The sequence below is a fragment of the Eumetopias jubatus genome, unplaced genomic scaffold (assembly GCF_037043125.1).
Source record: "Eumetopias jubatus isolate StellerSeaLion01/CBP00866 unplaced genomic scaffold, mEumJub1_p1.0 scaffold_7, whole genome shotgun sequence".
NCBI classification, from domain to species: Eukaryota; Metazoa; Chordata; class Mammalia; order Carnivora; family Otariidae; genus Eumetopias; species Eumetopias jubatus.
Genome location: NW_028274813.1, coordinates 112,289,220 through 112,308,726, shown reverse-complemented (window position 1 = coordinate 112,308,726; position 19,507 = coordinate 112,289,220). Strand labels below are relative to the sequence as shown.

Genomic DNA, 19,507 nt, shown 5'->3' with positions numbered 1-19,507 from the left:
TATCCCACAAGAAAACAAATGGAAAATTTTCTTCTTTTGTGTGTGGGGGGGAGGAGTGGAGATGTGTATCACAGACTGTTATGAATGTTGTAAGAGAAAAGGAAAAATTCCTCTTTAAAAAAAAAAACAAACTCATGACCAATGGGTGTTATCGGCAATCTGAGATGACAGGAAATACACGACGGGCTAATTCACGTCACAGCATGTGTAGAAATCCCAGGAGTTAATGATAAAACAATAAATTTGAAATATTTAACAGATGAAGAATGAACTTATAACCTTTTTCTGCATTAACACTCACTATGGCATTTCCTGTGGCTATAACTTCTTAAAAAAATAACAGAAGTCAGATAGGCATGACCATATATATAGAAATAACTATATAAAAACTTTATATACATGTGTGTGCGCGCGTGCATGTGTGTGTATAATCTCCAACTATTTCTCATAAACTGCTTTCCCTGTTTGAAAAAGAAAATACTTTCAGTTATGACAAAGTTCAAAATAAAATTTTCCAAACTTTTTTTGTACATAGTAACTTATCTGTAAACAATAAAAAAGAAAAGACCTCATGTGACACACATTAACAGTACACGTTCAACTATTTTAGCTTACCATCCAGATTAAGAAACAGAACACACCAGAGGTCCTGTTGTTCCACATTCAGTCACTACCCTGCCTTTGTCCAAAAGTAATCACCATCCTGATTTCTAAAACCACGGATTAGTTTTGCCTATTTTTGAACTTTATAAAAATGGAATCACACAGTATGTATTCTTCTGTGACTGGCTTCCTTCCTTCAATGGTGTTTGTTTTATCCATGTTGTCGAATGTAGCAATGGTCTGTCAATTTTCACTGTTGATAATATACCACTGAAGGATTAGAACACTACTTATCCGTTCTACTGTTGATGGATGTTTTAACTGTTTCCTGTTTTGATTTACCGTGAATAAAGCTGGTGAGAACATTATTGTGTGTTTTTTGATGCATATATTTATACATTTCTGGTGTGTATGCTCCTAGGAATACAACCATTATATCATAAGATACGTTTATATGCAGTTTCAGTAGATTCTGCCAAACAGTATTCTGAAGTGATTATATCAATGTGTAGTCCCTAACAGCAGTACATCAGAGTGTTCCTCATCCTAATGAACATGTTATTATTAGTCTCTTTAATTTTAGCCACTCTGGCGGAACAGTATCTCACTGTGGCTTTTATTTGCCTATCTCAGAAAACTAATGATGATAACTACTTATTCAGTAGCCACCTGGAGATCTGTGAGGTGGCCGCTCAAGGCTTTTGATGATTTTTTACTGGTTTATCGGTCTTTGTTTACCTTGTTGATCTGTAAGAGTTCTTAATAGAGTGTATATCAAGAGTTGAAACTTTTTCTAAAAAGGACCAGAGAGTAAATATTTTAGAATTTGTGGGTCATGTGGTCTCTGTCACAACTACTCAACTCCGCAGAAGCAGCCACAGTCAATATATAAATGAATGCGACTGTGTGCCAATAAAATTATTTATGGACAATAAAACTGAATTTCATAACATTTTCATACATCACCCTAATATTATTCTGTTTCAACCATTTAAAACTGTATAAACGATTTTTTTTAAGATTTTTTATTTATTTGACAGAGAGAGACACAGCGAGAGAGGGAACACAAGCAGGGGGAGTGGGAGAGGGAGAAGCAGGCTTCCCGCTGAGCAGGGAGCCCCATGAGGGGCTCAATCCCAGGACGCTGGGATCATGACCTAAGCTGAAAGCAGACACTTAATGACTGAGCCACCCAGGTGCCCCTAAAACTGTATAAATGATTTTTAGCTCATAAGCTATATAAAGCCAAGCAATGTGGCAGATCTGGTCTATGAGCTGCAGTTTGTACACTCTTCATCTAAACAAAGACCTTTGTCAAGCCTTGCATTTAAGTACTGTCAGGTGTTTATCAATGCTGTTATGCTTTACAAGGAACTAATTTTTGGCTTTGCTGAAACTCTCTATTTTGAATGTTTTTTTCTCTTTTATTAATTTTGCTCTTGCCATTACTTCCCCTCTTGTATTTCCTTTGGGGTAAGTTTGCTATTTTTTTTTTTTTAGCTTTTTGAGATAGATATTTAAATCACTGATTTTTCAGTCTTTCTTCTCTTCTAATACCTGTACTTAAGGCTATAAATTTTTTCTAAGCATCCCATAAGTTTTGATAGGTCATATCTCTATTAGTTCCAACAATTTCCTAATTTTCATAATTTCTTTTCTGATTGACGGATTATTTCAAAGTGATTCACTTAATGCCCAAACACAAGGAGATCTTCAAGTTACCAGTTTTTAAAGTTACTTTTTCATAACTAGTTCCAAACTTAATTTTGCAGTAGTCAAATCTACAGAATTTCAATTCTCTAAAATCTGCTAAGAACTGTTCTGTGGTCAATATGTGGTATATTTTAGTAACTGTTTCACAGGCACTATTTAAAAAAACAATTTATTCATTTGGTGCAATATCCTATAAATATCAATTATATTACTAATGCCTTACTAATCTCTTAAAAAATATATTTAACATGCTTATTTTTAATTCTTGGGTTTTTTTTTACCCAATAATTCTCCATCAAATGGTATATATTATTCTACCTCCACACTTGGTATGGTCAAAGTTTTTAATTCTGGATTATCACTGATGTATTTTTACTTTGATTCTAGTCTTTTAAAAAACTTGCACTTTCCCAAGTTACAACTGCTGCACAGCAAATCAGCCCAAAACTTAGTGGCATACCACCACCACCATTTTCTTATGCTCACAGATCCTTGGGTCAGGAATTAGGACAGCCCAGCAGGAATGGCTTATCTCTGCTTCCCCATGTCTATAAAAACTTGAATGTGTGGGGGCAACTTAGAAAGCTGGGATCTCAAATCGATTGGAGACTTCTTCATTCATGTGTCTGGTCCCTTGATTAGATGACCTGCAAGGTGGGCTCAGTGGAGCTGTCTACCAGAGCACCTACAATGCAGCCTTTCCTTGTGGCTTGGGCTTCGCACAGCACGGCAGCTGGGTTCTGAGAGGGAGATCCCAAGAAGTGACTGGAAAGTGGTAATTCCAAAAGAACCAGGAGGAATCTGCACGGCCTTTTATAAGCCTCAGAAGTCATACGACGCCACTTCTGCCATACTCTGTGCAAATAGCTCCAAGCGCACTCAGATTCAAGGGCAAGGGATATAAACCCCACTACTCATTAGGAGGACCGCCAAAGAATTTGAGGGCTATGTCTTAAAACTCCCATATCTCTTGCAGCATTTCCTGAAAGTGTCTCTTCTTATTTAAGTACGTATTCCAAAACTGTTTTCAGTGTATATCTTTGTATAGCAAACCCTCTGAGGTCCTATATGATGAGAATTTTTATTATAACTAACATTTTGGATGGATATAAATTCCGTGTGGATTCAATGTTCTTTTCCTTTAACACTTTAAAAAACATTACTCCAGGGGCACCTGGGTGGCTCAGATGGTTGGGCGTGTGCCTTCGGCTTAGTTCACGATCTCGGGGTCCTGGGATCGAGTCCCGCATCAGGCTCCCTGCTAGGTGGGGAGGCTGCTTCTCCCTCTGCCTCTGCCTCTCTCTCTCTCTCATGAATAAATAAATTTAAAAAATAAAAAATAAAAAACATTACTCCATTTTCCTCTTAAAATCAGATTTCTCAAAATTGACACTAGGTGCAATATAATTCTTGTTCCTTTGTAGGTGATCTGCTCTTTGTCACGGGAAGCTTTTAGAATTCTGTCTTTGTCTTTGATATTATGTCACTATATGGGCCCAAGGGTGGGTTTTCCTTCCCACTCACACACAGAAGTCTTTAAGCCCTTTCAGACTAAGGTCTTCTGTTAGTCTTTAATTCTGAGAAACTGATCTTAATTATTTCTTTAAATATTTTCTCCTCCCTTTTTGTTCTCTCTTCTAGGATTCCTACTTACCTGGATAGAAACTCCTCTACATCCAACTTTCATGCCTCTTGGCTTTTATTCTATGTGTTCTCTTTATCATTTAATGTTGCATTCTCAGTTTTTCAGCATCATCTTCCAACTCATGAGTTTATCACCTGTACACCTTCAACCATCATCCAGTCTACTGTATTCTTTATTTTTACATTTTTCATACCGAATATTTCTACTTGGTTCTACACTGTTATGTTTTCTTGTTTTTGCATAGTATTGTTATATTTTTCTAATCTCCTGAAATAATATTTGTCAAGTTTATTTTTAATTCTTGGTCAATCTTTTCCAAAAATTCTCTATCAGATGGTATATGTTATTCACTCAGTTGTCTTTCTTTGAGAGTAATTGTACTATTCAGGTGACTAGTTTGGCTATAAACTAATGTTTTTCTGGGGAACCAGTCACTCTGTCTAGTAATATATAAGGTTACCAGACCTCACTGTAACCAACCTGGTGAAATTAAGAGGAGAGGAGAGTGAGCCCCAGAGCAAGGAGCCGCAGGGACCTTAGAACTACTGCTATTTACTCCAATTTGCTGGGCATTCCAAGACATTTCCTCTCATTTAAACTCAGGAAGAAACAACACTGGGAAGAGAGTCTTCCTAGGCTGGAACACACCAATGGGAGCTTGGGAGGGGAGAAAAAAGGTAGTTATCTATCCCCTATGGACAATTAGGCCATACCCACTTATATTAATGCCATCAGAGCCCTAGCAGATCTTTTGAATAATCATGGAAGCCTGGGCCACTGCTGCTCATGTCTGTGGGGAACGAACAGGGAAAGACGGTCTCAAGGCAACACCAGAGAGAAATAACAATAGAACTATTTTAATAGCCTTCCAATCTATCTTCTCACTGCTTCCTCACGCAGTCCTTAATCCCAGGCTATAGCCACCACCCCCACACACAGGGACTCACGAGAGCCTTAGTTTCCCCACACTTCCCTCTTACTCCTCCAGTTCCTTCAGAGTTGATCTTGGGTGAAGGAGTCAACAGCTGGGACTAGTTTGGTAGGAAATGCAAACTGGCCTAGAAACTATTTTCTTTATCAATGGTGTAGAACTTTTGTTCAATTTCAACCACTCATAATCCAGTTCAGAAATGAGACGCAAGGGGCACCTGGGTGGCTCAGTCGGCTGCATGTCTGCCTTCAGCTCAGGTCATGATCTTGGAGTCTGGGATTGAGCCCCGCATTGAGTCTGCTTCTCCCTCTGACCCTCCCCATCTTATGCTCTCTCTCTCTCACTCTCCATCTCTCAAATAAATAAAGTCTTAAAAAAAAAAAAAAGAAATGTGACGCAAAATGAAAGGTTAAAATTTGTTAGTACAATATCGTATTACCATAAAATTTACCCTGAGACATCTAGTTTAGAGAGTAATGATAAGTACTTCCTAATTCTTTCACGGACACATAACAACCCTATCTTCATACCTTTGAAAACACATTTTATTTATTTTTTCTAACTTGTCATTAACCATGGATTTATAAAGCATTGTGTATAAACTTTTGGATAAATAAAAAAAAAAATCCTACTATAGTTCCTCTGCTCACCAACATTTTTAACCTCTAAGTGTCTTTAAGCACCACGATCCCCAGTCCTCTACTGCAGATCTAGACTATGGCAGGCACTCTCAAACACACATGTACAACTATTAGCCTCAAGCCAATCCAAAACTATGCAGAAATAGAGAAGTTAGCAGATAGGATGCATTTTCAACAATAGGCAAGAAATCGAATGGACCTAACAAGTGAGGTGGGGAGGAAGAGAAAGAATCGGTGGACAGTTGATAAGACTTGGTTAATAAATGAATTTGGTTGTTCCCTATAATAAGGGTATCAAAAAAGCTAATTCAACCTTAAATTTCATTGAGGAATACAATATCTAGTACCAAGGAGGTAATGTTTTTTATCTATTCTGTACTGGCAAGATGATATCAATAATCATTTTCAGTTCTCAACAACGCACCACATGCTCTGGAGGTCAAAATCTTTTCCATTTTTGCCAATATAATGGTTGGGAAAAATGATATCTTTTAAATTTGTATTTTTCTCACTACTAGTATGACTGACTATCTGCCAATAAAGAAATGCAAACAGCTAATAAACTCTTCTTTCTGAGCTGCCTGTTCATATTCTTTATCAATTTTCCTCAGGTTATTTCTTTTTTTATAATCAGTTTCCAGAAACTCTCTGTATTTTCAGGATTCTCACCCTTTCTCAGTTAGGCATTACAACTATTTTCACTTAGCCTATCATTTGCATTTAGCTTTAATTTAGGGGGCTCTTCTACATAACTTAAAAAAAAAATGTACGTAGTCAACATTTGTTGGTTTTTGCTTGACATGTTCTTTCCTGTTCTGTCTTTTCCAGCACAGATAATACAAACATTAAACTCACATATTCTTCATTTTTTCATATTTTGACCAACTTTATTTTCTCCTACTTGAAAATCTATTGGACCAATACCCTTTAAGTTAAAGTAAGCTTTTTCTCTCTGAACTGAATTGCCACTTTGATAGTATTTTTTAAGTTCCATAATTACTTGTAACACCTGGATTTTATTCCTTTTGGTTGCCTACTCTTGGGCCAATACCATGCTGTTTAATTAGAGAAGGTCTGTGGTAATTTTTAATATCTAGGTTTCCTTACTCTTATTCTTTCCTCAGTTTTCCAGAATGTACTCATTTAAAGGGCACTTTCTCTAGGGACAGATAAGATGGAACTAGGTACAAACTGTAAGATGTATGTATTATCTTACAACTAAAAAAAATGTAGTTAATAAGTGAATAGAAGAGTTTTAATTCAATTCCATACAATAAATAAAAGTTAAAAAGCAGAAAACAATCACATGGACAAATGCAACTGACACATATGGCAGAAATTATACCTCACATTTGAGGTTAATAACAAGGCACTTTACAGTGGAGGAAACTGAGGTACAGGTAGGAAATGGAAGACAGTGTTAGGCCAAGAATCTGACTAATGGTAAAAACAAAAAGAGAAAACATCTAGTAAGGGAGGAACAGGGACCAAATAAGATGGAGTTCACTAATATTTTACCTGTATGATCCCACCCACACAAAGGTAAAGAAATAAACTGGATAAACAGATAAGCAAAACAGAAATAGAAACTGATCATTCTACAACTGGTAACAGCCAACCGTCCACCTAGCCAAGAATAATGGTTCAGTGTAGGTGAGGCAACAGTTATGCAACTAACTGTAACAGTTCTAGTCTAAGGCTTGTTCTTTTGATTTTCAGAGATTATGAATCCATTCACAAATAGCAATAGAGAACATAAACATTCTGTGCTTTTGCCAGCATAGAAGGACCCCAAGCAGTCTATTTCCCAATTCCTATCAAAAACAAATTTGAGGGGCACCTGACTGGCTCAGTCAGTGCAGCATGCAATTCTTGATCTCAGGGTCGTGAGTTCAAGCCCCACGATGGGTGTAGAGATTACCAAAAATAAACAAACTTAAAATATATATATTGTATATAAAACAAAACAAATTTGAGTCCTCTGGTGACTACTGGAGGTATAAATGTGGCTATCATACTTCCTACTCAAGCCCACCAGTGAGCCAAGAGAAACAAACTTTCATAAAAATATGAAATAACCCTAAACCACAGATCAGAAAGTATTCTATCAAATATAATACAATTTGAGACAAGGTAATAATGAGTATCATGAGCCAAAATATACCTCTACATATCCAAGCAATGTTGGATTTTTCTGAAAGTTAACAGAAAAGGTCTTAAAATTTTTAGTTGAAACAAAGATAAAATGAGGGTGTAGACAAATTATAGGAGAGTGAGCAAATATTCCTCTGAGGGTACATTTCAATATGGAGGAAGGGCAAGGGACATGGAGATAAAGAAGAGATTATGCCATGTTCATTTTCTCTGACTTCTAAATCAGAGAGCCTGTAAGGGAAGACGCTGTGATGACCAACATTAGTTGAACGGAAAGAAATAAATCATCAAATCATCAAAGAGATGACCATGTTACACTGAGAGACACAGCGCATTCCGTCCTGGGTGATCTATTCTCCAGAAAGGAGGGAACACCAATGCTTAGGAGATAAAAGATTCTAGGTCAGAGTATAAGAAGTCTCTGTGAGACAAGAAAAGTGAGCTGAACTTCCAGATGCCCCAGAACACAGCCTTCCCCATACTATACTGCAGATAATATCAATAATTAACTGGGCTCTTATCATATTCTAGTCACATATTCTAGGAGTTTACAAATATTAACTCTTTTAAATCCTTAAAACAACCTCAATGAGGTAAGTACTCTTGTTATCTCCATTTACAGAGGAGGTAAATGAGGGTCAGAGAGGTTAAGTAAATTTCCTATAGTTACATAGCTAGGAAATATAAGGCCCAGAATTGAACCTAAGCAAACTGGCATAAAGCTCAGGGTTTTAACTATTATGCTGTACTGTCTCTTCTACTCTAATGTTAAACAATTAGCAAACCCATAAAGTACACAGAATTTATTTATACAGGAAATATTTACATACCTTGTACTGTAAATTCTGCTTGAGCTTCAATTGTCTCATTTCCATTATCAGCTATACAAAAGTAAGTCCCCGCATCATCCTCAGTAACATCACTGATCTCCAGACTACCACCTGCCAGCAACACCAATTTTTCAGAGCTGCATAAAAAAATATTGACACATTTCAGAACTAGGAAAATAATAAATACCTGAGAAACTCTCTACATAAAACAGAGAAAACACTTAAAAAGCATTATTATTTATATGGCTATAGAGAGACTAACAAAATTAGCAGAATTTAATTTAGTCCAATTACTCTGCTCATATTTTACATGCATAAATATCACAAACACGAACCTAAATGTTACAATGAATTATCTCTAACACTTATTTTTTCTGAAAGAGAGAGAAAGAGCATGAAGCTTGGGGTTGGGAGGGGCAGGTGAGAGAGAGAATCTGAAGCAGGTTCCACACCCAGCGCACAGCTCAAATCGGGTCTTGATCTCACAATCCTGAGATCATGACCTGAGCCGAAATCAAGAGTCAGATGCTTAACCAACTGAGCCACCCAGGTGCCCCTATCTCTGAACACGTCTAATTATTCTCAAAGGTATACTACTTTTGTAACCAATTCCACTCCCCACAACCCATCCCTGCCTTCCAACTCTGCCCAGTTTTTCTGCACATGATCTAATTTTGAATTCTGGAATCAATCTGACATTGATTCAGGTACGCCAAATTGAGAGGACAACTGGAGAAGGTAAAATGTCAGATAAGAAATACAAAGTCGTGGGGCCATGATGCCTACTGAAAGTTTCCTGTGGTGGCTTGGCTAGGAAAGGGAGGAAAAGGGACAGGGAAGGGAGAGAACACGGTTGCCAGAGAGCAACCTGGATGTGATTACCAGGTAAGAACCTGCTATCATGCCATCATCAAGGACACTGACCACTATAACCCAAATCTATACAGTGATTTAAACCTTTTAAGGAGAATATTTAAAGAAAAAGTAAGTGATCTTATAACATCGAGGGAAAAAATCACAAATCAATATTCTCATCAAGTTTTTATAAAGCGCAGAGGTTCAGTTGATTTGGAGTTTGTGGAGTTATAATTTTATTTTTATTTTGAGGTTCTATGTCTAAACTGGTTTTCATAGGCAGATTTTTCTCTCAAATCTTAAGACTGTCACATTTCCTATCTGTAACTATGCTCAACAAAAAATACGGCTTTTCACAGAGAATTTCTGATGGGGAAAAAAGAGAGGAAATGACTATTCAGTCTGTGCCACATTTATAATTCTCATCCTAAGTAAAGAGCTATTCTAGCTTAAATTTCAGTACACTGTGAACCTGAGTAATTAAGCTTCCTGAATCTGATAAACAAGATTAAGTTTCTGTACAAAGAAAGAGGAAAACCAGAATCAGGTTTGGTGGCTTCTCTATGAAATACCCTGCAAGATCATGACTCAACTTTATCAAGTGGCCTTCTAATTTGAAACATCTCTATTAGACCTCAAATTCCAATTTAATGTGATGAGATAGAGAAGCAGTAAACATATCATGGAACAGAGCAAGAACTACTTGGATAAAACAGAGAGATAAGACAGGGTTTCCATGCCTCACAAAATAAGAAAAATTTACAAAATTTAAAATCCTCTATTTCACCCTTAGACAAAATTACTACTAATCTTCAAAAGTGGAAAACAATGCTCACGAGTGGAAAATCAGCAATATATACATATGATACCCAGCTGAAGAGAAGATAATTTGAAATACTTGTTGGTATGGTACTTTTGAACTGAGATACAGTAATTCCTACTTAATAATTATACTAAAAAATATTCCTGATACTTGCTTGCCTCCTATTTGCCATATTTGAGTGCCAGTACAGAAGTCAATCTTTCTTAATGGAATTGATTTTCCTCCCTTAAAGGAAGCCTGGGAAGAAGAATGGCTGTTAGCTTGGCAGAATTCATTTAACTTGTTCACATGATGATGTGAGAGCTTATAGTAAGATGGCAATCGAGTCTTTAGAACTCCAAAATTCAAAGATGTAAGCAAAAGGAACAGTGTGTGAAAAGTAAGCATGGTCACTGGACCCAAGTTAGGTTGAGTTTCGCTGGGCAAAGGAAATTGTGTGTGTGTTGCTGGGGAGTCAGGGCTCAGTCTAGGAGATTTTTGTTTGTTTGTTTTGCCAAGGGAAAGGCCTTGAAGGAGATGAATCACACGATTCAGTGAAGGACAAGAGGAATGGGAAAAAGACTAGAAGCAGAAAGTCTGATTGTGAAATTACTGTAATGGTCCAGAACTAAAGAGAAAAAGATGAACTCTGGCAATAACAGAGATAAAAAGAAGGCAAAAAGTATTTTTTGAGGGAGAGACAACTCTTAAAAACAATGGATGATGAAGGTAAGGAGAGGGATTTATCCACTCAGCAAATATTTATTGGTGCGCCTCTATGTGTCAGACAGCAGCTGGGGATGCAGCAGTGAGTAAAAACATAGCCAGTGCTCCCATGCAACTCAGTGGGAAAGACACACATGAAAGACGGTAATTCCACAAAATGCTACACCAGAATAAACTACCAGGAAATTAGAAATGAAATTTTTCTGACCAAAGTAACCCTTGAACAGAGATCTGAAGAGTGAGAAGGAGCTAACTAATAATGGGAAGGAGAAAAAGATTTCAGAAAGAAAGACTAGCATATTCAAGGGAACAGTGGCAGAAAGGACCACAGTGTGTTTCCAGATCTGAAAATAACCAGTGTGGCCAAGTTTAAGAAAGAGAAAGATGAGGATGGAGCCAGACCACACAAGGTTTTAAAAGTCATTTTAATAATTTGAATCCTTAACCTAAAAACAATGAAATCCATTAAGCATTTTTAAAAGTGGGGAGAGGGTTGACAATTATGTCATGAGATCTGAGCTTTGAAAAGATCACTCTGGCAGGAATGTGAGGATGTATCTGGAATGAAGCCAGAGTAAGTATGGGAAGAAAAGGAGAGTCCTGTGGTAACTGAGGTTAACAGCTGACAGCAGCTTGGAATAAGGTGGTTTTCAGAGATAGTTAGGAGGTTCCATGACAGATGTAGATGGATTAGATAGAGAAGCTGAGGAAGAAACACATGTCAAGGAAGATTCTTAAGGTTAGGGTAGTATGTATGAAGGGGAAAACAAAAGGAAATTTACTTGTTTAATTTAGTTTCTGTGTGTTGTTACTTGAGTGAGAGAAAGGTAAGCCTCTTTATAGGCAAAAAGAGAAGGAGCCAATGGAGAGGAAAAAAATTGAGAAGAAGATTCATAAAAGTGCTGGAGAAAATGGAAAGTAATAAGATTTAGAGCACAAAAGGACATCTCTTCTTTTAAAACAGTAGGAAAGGAAGGGAACAATATTTATTCTCTTGGTTTTTTTTCCACTAAACTTTTTATTATGAGGTAACTGCAGTTTTAAGAAATAATACAGAGAGGGGATGCCTGCATGGCTCAGTCATTTAAGCGTCTGCCAGGTCTGCTCAGGTCATGATTCCAGGGTCCTGAGATCAGGCCCCACTTGGGGCTCCCTGCTCGGCGGGGAGCCTGCTTCTCCCTCTGCCTGCCGCTCCCCCTGCCTGTGCTCTCTCTCTCTTGCTCTCCCTCTGACAAATAAATAAAAATCTTTAAAAAAAATTTAAAAAGAAATAAAAAGAATACAGAGATGTATTGTATGTACGTCTTTACCAGTGGTAACCTCATAGAGTACAACATCACAACAAGAACACTGACATTTCCGAAGGGGGGGGAATCGGAGGGGGAGACGAACCGCGAGAGACGATGGACTCTGAGAAACAAACTGAGGGTTCTAGAGGGGAGGGGGTGGGGGATGGGTTAGCCTGGTGATGGGTATTAAAGAGGGCACGTTCTGCGTGGAGCACTGGGTGTAATGCACAAACAATGAATCATGGAACACTACATCACAAACTAACGATGTAATGTATGGTGATCAACATAACAATAAAAAATTAAAAAAAAGAATACTGACATTTCCATCACAAGGGTCCCTCCTACGGCCCTTTTACAGCCACACCCTCTTTCCTCCTCCTCCCACCTCTTCATTAACCCCCAGCAACCACTAATCTGTTCTCCATTTCAGTAATTTTGTCATTTCAAGAAGAATATTATATAAATAAAATCATACAGTATATAATCTTTGGGGCTTGGCTTTCTTCACTCAGCATAATTCTCCAAAGATTCATCCAGGTTGCTGCAAATATCAATAGTTCCTTCCTTTTATTGCTTAGCAGGAATTCCACAGTATGGATATACCTTAGTTTATTTAACCATTTGCTCAATCAAGGACATCTGGGCTGTTTCTAGTTTGGGGCTGTTAAGAAGAAAGCTGCTGTGAATACAGATATGCAGACTTGTGTGTGAACATGAAGTTCATTTCTACAGGACAAATGCCCAAAAGTGTTAATGTTAGGTCATACGGTAGTTGCAACATGTTAAGTTTTTAAAGAAACTGCCAGTTCTGTGGAGTGACTGTACCATTTTCACCTTCCAGCCAGCAATGTCAGAGTGATCGCATTTCTCCACATCCTTGACAGCATTTGATGCTGTCAATTTTTACAAAGTGTAGCTATTCTGATAGGTACATAGCAATATCTTACTGTGATTTTAATTTGCATTTCCCTCATGGCTAACAATGTTAAACAACTTTTCTTGTGCTTATTTGCCATCTTCATCTTTTCCAGTAAAACATTTATTCATGTCTTTTGCCTATTTCTGATTGGATTATGTGCTTTTCTACTGTTGAGTTTTGAAAGATTATACATTTTACATACACTTGTTGAAGATGTGGTTTGCAAATATTTTCTTCCACTCTGTAGTTATCTTTTCATCCTCTAAAAGGGTCTGTCACAGAGCAAAAGTTTTCAATTCTGATGAAATCCAATTTTCAACTTTTCCTTTTATGGATTGTGCTTTCGGTGTCAAGTCTAATAACTCTTTGCCTAGCCCTAGATCCTGGTATTCTCCCATATTTCTTTTCTCAAATTTCATTTTGCATTTTACATTTAGGTCCATGAGTTAATTTTTTATATGACGTGTGAGACATAGGTTGAGAGGGGTGAACAACTGCTCTAGCAGCATTTGTTAAAAATGCTATCTTTCCTGGGGTGCTTGGGTGGCTCAGTTATTAAGCATCTGCCTTCGGCTCGGGTCATGGTCCCAGGGTTGTGGGATCGAGCCCTGCATCAGGCTCCCTGCTCTGCGGGAAGCCTGCTTCTCCCTCTCCTACTCCCCCTGCTTGTGTTCCCTCTCTCGCTGTGTCTCTGTCAAATAAATAAATAAAATCTTTTTTAAAAATGCTATCTTTCCTCCATCAATCTGCTTTTACATCTTTGTCAAAAATTAATTGGGCATTTTTGCCTAAATCTGAATTCTCTATTCTGTCCCGGTGATATATGTGACTATCCTCAATGTCATACAGTCTTGATCACTGTAGCTATATACAAAGTCCTAAAATCGGGTAGACTGACTCTTCTCACTTTTTAAAAAAATTGTTACTATTCACGTTCCTTTGCTTTTCCATCTAAATTTTAGAATAGTCTTGTCTATATCTACAAAAGATCTTGCTGGGATATTGACAGGAATTGAGTTAACCTGTGTATCAATTTGAAGAATTGACATCTTTACTACTGAGTCTTCCAATCCAAAGACACTGTAGGTCTATTTATTTAGATCTTCTTTGATATCTTTCATTAGCATTTTGTGTTTTTTAGTTAACAAGTTTTGTTAGATTTTCAACTTAGGTATTTCAATTCTGAGTGACTGTAAATGCTACTGTATCTGTAACTTTGGTGCTCACACGCTCATTGCTAGTACACAGAAATACAAATGATTTTTTTCTTCATGCTCCATTCATCTGTATTTTTTTCTACAAAAATATTTTTAAATGGAAAAATATACACTTATATGCTTAGAATTGCTACATAAACAAGAATTCCAAAAATGCAAAGTCCTTTGCATCAAGTTATCTCTGACCATTGTTCATTATAAAGAGCCAAGATTGTCTTAGGCAGTTTTCCTCCATTTCTGAAGGATGGTCATCCGGTTTGTTCCCAGTGGCCAGGAATGTTCTCCATTCCCCCTCCTTATTCTCAAGGACTAAAGCTGTCTTAATTCTTCTTCAATGAGACTTGGCATTAGAGCAGTCTTAGGGAAGAGAAATTAAGAGCAGTAATATGTTATCTCTTTTCTTCAATGACTTTGAATTGCCCTTCTCAAAACATACTTGGCTTACCCTGGCTTGGCTTTTTCCTCTGCTGCCTTGGTCTGAATTTACCCAATCTTGTTTCCTGGTGCCTAATTTCTATTTTATAACCTAGATTCTTTTTTTTTTTCCCCATGATAAGTGTGCTTTTTAATCCCCATCACCTATTTCACCCATTCCCCCACCTGCCTTCCCTGTGGTAACCATCAGCTTGTTCTCTATAGTTAAGAGTTTGTTTCTTGGTTACTCTCTCTTTTTTACCTTTGCTCATTTGTTTTGTTTTTTAAATTCCACATATGAGTGAGATCATACAGTATTTGTCTTTCTCTGACTTATTTCCCTTAGCATTATACTCTCTAAATCCATTGATGTCATTGAAAATGGCAAGATTTCATTCTTTCTATGACTGAATAATATTCCATTGTATAAGTGTACCATATCTTCTTTATCCATTCATCTATAGATGGACACTTGGGCTGCATCCATATCTTGGGTATTGTAAATAATGCTGCAATAAACATAGGGTCTCATGTAACCCTTTGAATTAATGTTTTCCTATTCTCTGGTTAAATACCCAGTAGTGTGATTACTGGATCATAGGATAATTCTATTTTTAATTTTTTGAGGGATCTCCATACTGTTTTTCACAGTGGTTGCACCAGTTTGCATTCCCACCAACACTGCACTATGGCTCCTTTTTCTCCACATCCTCACTGACACTTGTTTCTTGTGTTTTTGATTTTAGTCATTCTGACAGGTGTGAGGTGATACTCACTGTAATTTTGATTTGCATTTCCCTAATGATGAGTGATGTTGAGGAAATACAATTGGTTTTTATGTTTATCTTGTATCTTGTGATTTGCTGAACTTCTTAGTTCTAAGAGGTATTTTTGTGGATTCCCTAGGATTCTCTATGTAGACAAACATATCACTTGCAAATAGAGGTTATTTATTTCTTCCTTTTAGATCTGTGTGCTTTTTCTTTTTCTTGCTTTATTGAACTGGCTAGAACTTCCAGCACCGACCGTGAACTCCCTTAACTAGTTCTTGATCTTTAGAGGAAGTACTGCCTTTCACCATTAAATATAATGTTAGCTTGTAAGTTTTCTGCATATGTTTTTTTTTTTAAGATTTTATTTATTTATTTGACAGAGAGAGAGACACAGGGAGAGCGGGAACACAAGCAGGGGGAGTGGGAGAGGGAGAAGCAGGCTTCCCGCTGAGCAGGGAGCCCAATGCGGGCCTCAATCCCAGGACCCTGGGATCATGACCTGAGCTGAAGGCAGACGCTTAACCAACTAACCACCCAGGCGCTCCTTGTTAAGAATTTTTATGTTTATATTCATGAGGGGGTATTGGCCTGTTGGCCTGTAGTTTTTGTTTTTGTACTATCTTTGTCTGGTTTTGGTATCAGAGTGATACTAGCTTCAATTACTTCTATTTTCTGGAGAGATTGTGTAGAACTGGTGTTAATTCTTTAAACATTAGAACTCTCCAGTGAAACCACCTGGGCCTGGAGACTTTTTTAGGAGTTTTAAAATTACAAAGTCAATCTCCTTAACAGAGACCTATTCAAATTATTTATTTCCTACTGGGTTAGATGTTGTAGGTTGTGTTTTGGAGCAAGTAGCTTATTTTGTATAAGCTGTCAAATTTACATGTGTATTTACATGTGTTTAGTTGCTTATAGTGTGCCCTTATCCTTTTGATGCCTGCAGGATCTGCAGTAGCATCCCTTGTTTCAGTTCTAATACTGACCATTGTGTCTTTTTTTCTAGTTCACGGATTCTTTCCTCTGTCCCATCTGGTCTACTGCTAAGCCCATCCATTGATTTTATTTTTTTATGGTCTAAGTTCAAAATTTTCTACTTGGTTCTTTAAATCTGCTATTTATTTGAGGAGACTTTTCTATGTTTTTGCTGAGATGTTCTATTTTTTTCATTTGTTTCAAGTGTGTTTGTAATTGTTGAAGCATTTCTATGGTGACTGCTTTAAAATATATCAGATAATTCTAAAACCTGCCATCTAAATGTTGGCATCGATTGTCTTTTCTCATTTGAGATCTTCCCGGTTCTTCGTATGATAAGTCATTTTAAATTGAAATCTGGATATCTGGAGTATGTTATGAGACTCTGGATCTCACTAAACCTTTCATTTTAGGTGGCTTCTTCTGACACTGCTCTAGAGGAAGGGGGAGGTACCACCTTATTACTGTCAGATGGAGGTGGTAGTCCAGGTTGCCTACTCAGTCTTCATTTTAATACCCAAGGGGAAGTGGGGATTCCTCATTATTCCTTAACAGGGCTGGGAGTTCTGACTCCCCACTAGGACTTCACTTATGCTGCCCTCTGGCTGGTGCAGTAGGAATACCTCATTACCATTCCCCCTATAGTGTCCACTGACACCATTGAGGGGGGCCTCAATACTATATGATGATGAAAGTTCTGACTCTCCACAAGGCCTCCTTTAATACCACCCTCGTGGGGAAGGGAAGAAATATCTTTTACTGCCAAGTGGGATAAAAGTCCACGCTCCCTATGTGGTTTCTACTAACACAGTGAAAGAGAGGGCCTTGATACTGCCTGGCTGAGATAAAGTTTTGCCTCCCTATTTAGCTCCTGATACCATATAGGTTGCAGGATCTCATTACAACCTGGTAAGGGTGGCAGTCTAGGCTTCCCACTTGGCTTTTGCTCACATGGGTGAAGGTGGGGCTGCAGTTTCTTCTGTAGTGTTTGGTTAAAGTAGGAGTGATTATAGTCTTATACTTTTTGTCTTGCTATGCTTTCCCTTTCCTGGTCCTCTGGCTAGAGAGAGCACATGTTTAAGAACTTTTCTGCATGTGCCTGTTGGCATTTTCAGGTTGCCAGCTTCTTCAGCTCAAGTTGGGATGTATGAGGCAAAAACAAAACCCAAGGAACTTACCATCATGTTGTTCCTTGGGTCCCAAGGTCTCTAGTCAGTCAGTCTTCCTCTCTCCACCTTTCAGAGTCCTTTTTTTTTTTAAGTAGGCTCCACACCTAGCATGGAGCCCAACACAGGGCTTGAACTCACAACCCTGAGATCAACATCTGAGCTAAGAGTCAGATGCTTAACTGACTGAGCCACCCAGGCGACCCCAGAGTCTTCTTAGGTTTGTTTTACATATAATGTCTGGGATTTTTAGGAGTGGGAAGAATAGGGAAAAATACATCTATTCCATCTTCCCAGAAATGTGACTCCTCCACTTGTTTTTTAAATAATTTTTCTATTATTGTCAATTATAATACATTAAGCATTTTTATAACTATAACCTGTTCCTTTGCAGCTGGGTTCTGATCTATCATTCCACCAAAACAGAACATTACATTGTGCAGTCAGTCACTCTACACCTTAGCATTTGTATTTTCCAGATTCTCTCCCTTTAAAATAAAACTACTCAATGAAATTGGATACATTTCCACTACGCTTCCTTCAATAGCTATGATTGATTTGGATCTGAATAAATTTGATGGAAAGATTAGGTAAATATACCAATTCTTAAGACAGTTACAAAAGTCATGGTAATGTTTTATTTATTTATTTTAATGGTCACAAAATAATTTATTCATGTACTTATTTTGTTTCAAATTTTTATTTAAGTTCCATTTAGTTAACATATAGTGTAATATTAATTTCAGGAGTAGAATTTAGTGATTCATCACTTACATACAATACCCAGTGTTGTATGTAAGTGCCCTCCTTAATACCCATCACCCATCTAGCCCATCCCCGACCCACCCTCCCTCCAGCAACCCTCTGTTTGTTCTCTATAGTTAAGACTGTTTTATGGTTTGCTTCCCTCTCTCTTTTTCTTCCCCCATGTTCATCTGTCTTCTTCTTTAATTACACATATGAACGAAATCATATTTTTCTTTCTATGACTTTTTTCATTTAGCATAATATTCTCTAGCTCCAGCCACATCATTGCAAATGGCAAGATTTCATTCTTTTTATGCCTGAGTAATATTCCATTGCATATATATACCACATCTTCTTTATTCATCAGTTGATGGAAATTTGGACTCTTCCCATAATTTCTGAGATATTTTTGATTACTGATTTAATTTCTTTGCTGGTTTATCAGTCTTGAACTTCAAGGAAACTTCAAGAAAACTTGAACAAGTTTTCTATTTCTTCCTGTTTCAGTTTTGGTAGTTTATATGTTTGTAGGAATTTATCCATTTCTTCCAGATTGCCCAGTCTGTTAGCACATAGTTTTTCATAATATTCTCCTATAATTGTTTGTATTTTTGTGGTGTTGGTTGTGATCTCTCCTCTCTCATTTGGGATTTTATTTATTTGGGTCCTTTCTTTTTTCTTTTGATAAGTCTGGGTAGGGGTTTGTCACTTTTATTAATTCTTTCAAAGAACCAGCTCCTGGGTTCATTCATCTGTTCTACTGTTGTGTGTGTGTGTGTGTGTGTGTGTGTGTGTGTATCATTCATTTTTGCTCTTATCTTTATTATTTCCCTTCTTCTGCTGGCTTTAGGCTTCATTTATTGTTCTTTCTCTAGCTCCTTTAGATGTGAGGTTAGGTTGCATATTTGAGATTTTTCTTGCTTCTTGAGGTAGGCTTGTATTGCTATATACTTCCCTCTTATGACTGCTTTTGCTGCATCCCAAAAGTTTTGGACCATAGTGTTTTCATTATCATTTGTTTCCATGTATTTTTTAAAAAAATTTCTTCTTTAATTTCCTGGTTGACCCATTAATTTTTTTGTAGGATGTTCTTTAACTTCCATA

At 37.3% G+C, this 19,507-nt stretch overlaps 1 protein-coding gene across 5 annotated transcripts in view; it reads right to left on the bottom strand.

The window, feature by feature from the left end:
• NEO1 (neogenin 1) overlaps nucleotides 1-19,507 on the bottom strand; it is a 238,999-nt gene that overhangs the window by 141,072 nt on the left and 78,420 nt on the right. For all 5 annotated transcript variants that reach the window (XM_088025133.1, XM_088025134.1, XM_028100230.2 and 2 more), the window contains exon 5: nucleotides 8,518-8,654. In XM_088025133.1, coding sequence (XP_087881259.1) covers nucleotides 8,518-8,654 — 137 coding nt within the window. The remainder of the gene's footprint in view (nucleotides 1-8,517; nucleotides 8,655-19,507) is intronic.